Raw genomic sequence first — 1,299 nt, forward strand, 5'->3', positions numbered from 1 at the left:
AACTGAGAGAAACACATTACATGGATTCAACTGAAACTCCTTTCACTGCACTAGCACCACCTGTCTTCAATGGAGAAGGCTATCACGTGTGGGCAGCAAGAATGGAGGCTTATCTGGAGGCAAATGATCTCTGGGAAGCTGTCGAGGAGGACTACGAAGTTCCTCCATTGCTTGCGAATCCAACCATGGCGCAGATTAAGAATCAAAAGGAGAAGAAATCAAGGAAGTCGAAGGCGAGAGCTACGTTATTTGCTGCTGTCTCACCTGAAATCTTTGTCAGGATTATGACTATGAAGTTAGCTTTTGATGTCTGGAAGTTCCTGAAGAAAGAGTACGAAGGAGATGAGAGGATTAAAGGAATGTAGATTCTCAATTTGATCAGAGAATTTGAACTTCAAAAGATGAAGGATTCAGAGACTGTCAAAGATTATTCTAACAAATTACTCAGCATCGCCAACAAAGTAAGGTTACTTGGCTCTGAATTTCTTGATTCTAGAATTGTTCAAAAGATTCTTGTAACAGTTCCTGAAAGGTTCAAAGCAACCATCTCTGCGCTGGAGAACACTGAGGATTTGTCAAGGGTTAGCTTGACAGAATTTTTGAATGCTTTGCAGACACAAGAACAGAGAAGACTTTTGAGGTCTGAAGGGTCTGAAGGTGCATTAGCTGCAAGAGCTCAGTTCAATCAAGGAGGAAAAGGGAAGAAGAATGAGAAGTGCAAGAAGGGAAGCTCATGTTCTGATTCTCCTAATACCAGTAAGGGAACAAAATCTGATTTTCCTCCTTGTAAACACTATGGAAGGAAGGGTCATCCACCTTTCAAATGCTGGAGAAAGCCAGACCAGCAGTGTGAGAAGTGCTAGAAGATGGGACATCATCATGGAATTTGCAAGAGCAACATTCAACAGAAGAATGTGACACAAGCGAATTTGAAGCAGAAGAATGGTGCTCAAGTAGCTGATCAAGAAGAGGAGGAGCAACTCTTTGTAGCATCTTGTTTTGCTACTAGCAACTCGAGTGACAAGTGGCTTGTTGACAGTGGTTGCACAAACCACATGACATTTGACTGTGATCTATTTAAGGAGCTAGACACTTCTGTGGTATCCAAAGTGAGAATAGGCAATGGAGAATATATTGCAGTTAAGGGAAAAGGCACAGTGGCAATTGAAAGTGCTTCAGGTACAAAACTTATCAGAGATGTTTTATTTGTACCTAACATTAGCCAAAATCTATTGAGTGTTGGCCAATTGCTTGAGAAGGGTTTCAAAGTTATCTTTGAATTAAATCAGTGTCAAATCA

General features: G+C 41.0%; 1 protein-coding gene across 1 annotated transcript; it reads left to right on the forward strand.

Annotated features, from left to right (window-relative positions):
* LOC109826502 lies at positions 402-863 on the forward strand. Its single transcript, XM_020393532.1, has one exon. It carries the CDS (start codon positions 402-404, stop codon positions 861-863), a length of 462 nt encoding a protein of 153 aa, XP_020249121.1.

This window comes from Asparagus officinalis, chromosome 10 (genome assembly GCF_001876935.1).
Source record: "Asparagus officinalis chromosome 10, Aspof.V1, whole genome shotgun sequence".
Lineage (NCBI taxonomy): Eukaryota > Viridiplantae > Streptophyta > Magnoliopsida > Asparagales > Asparagaceae > Asparagus > Asparagus officinalis.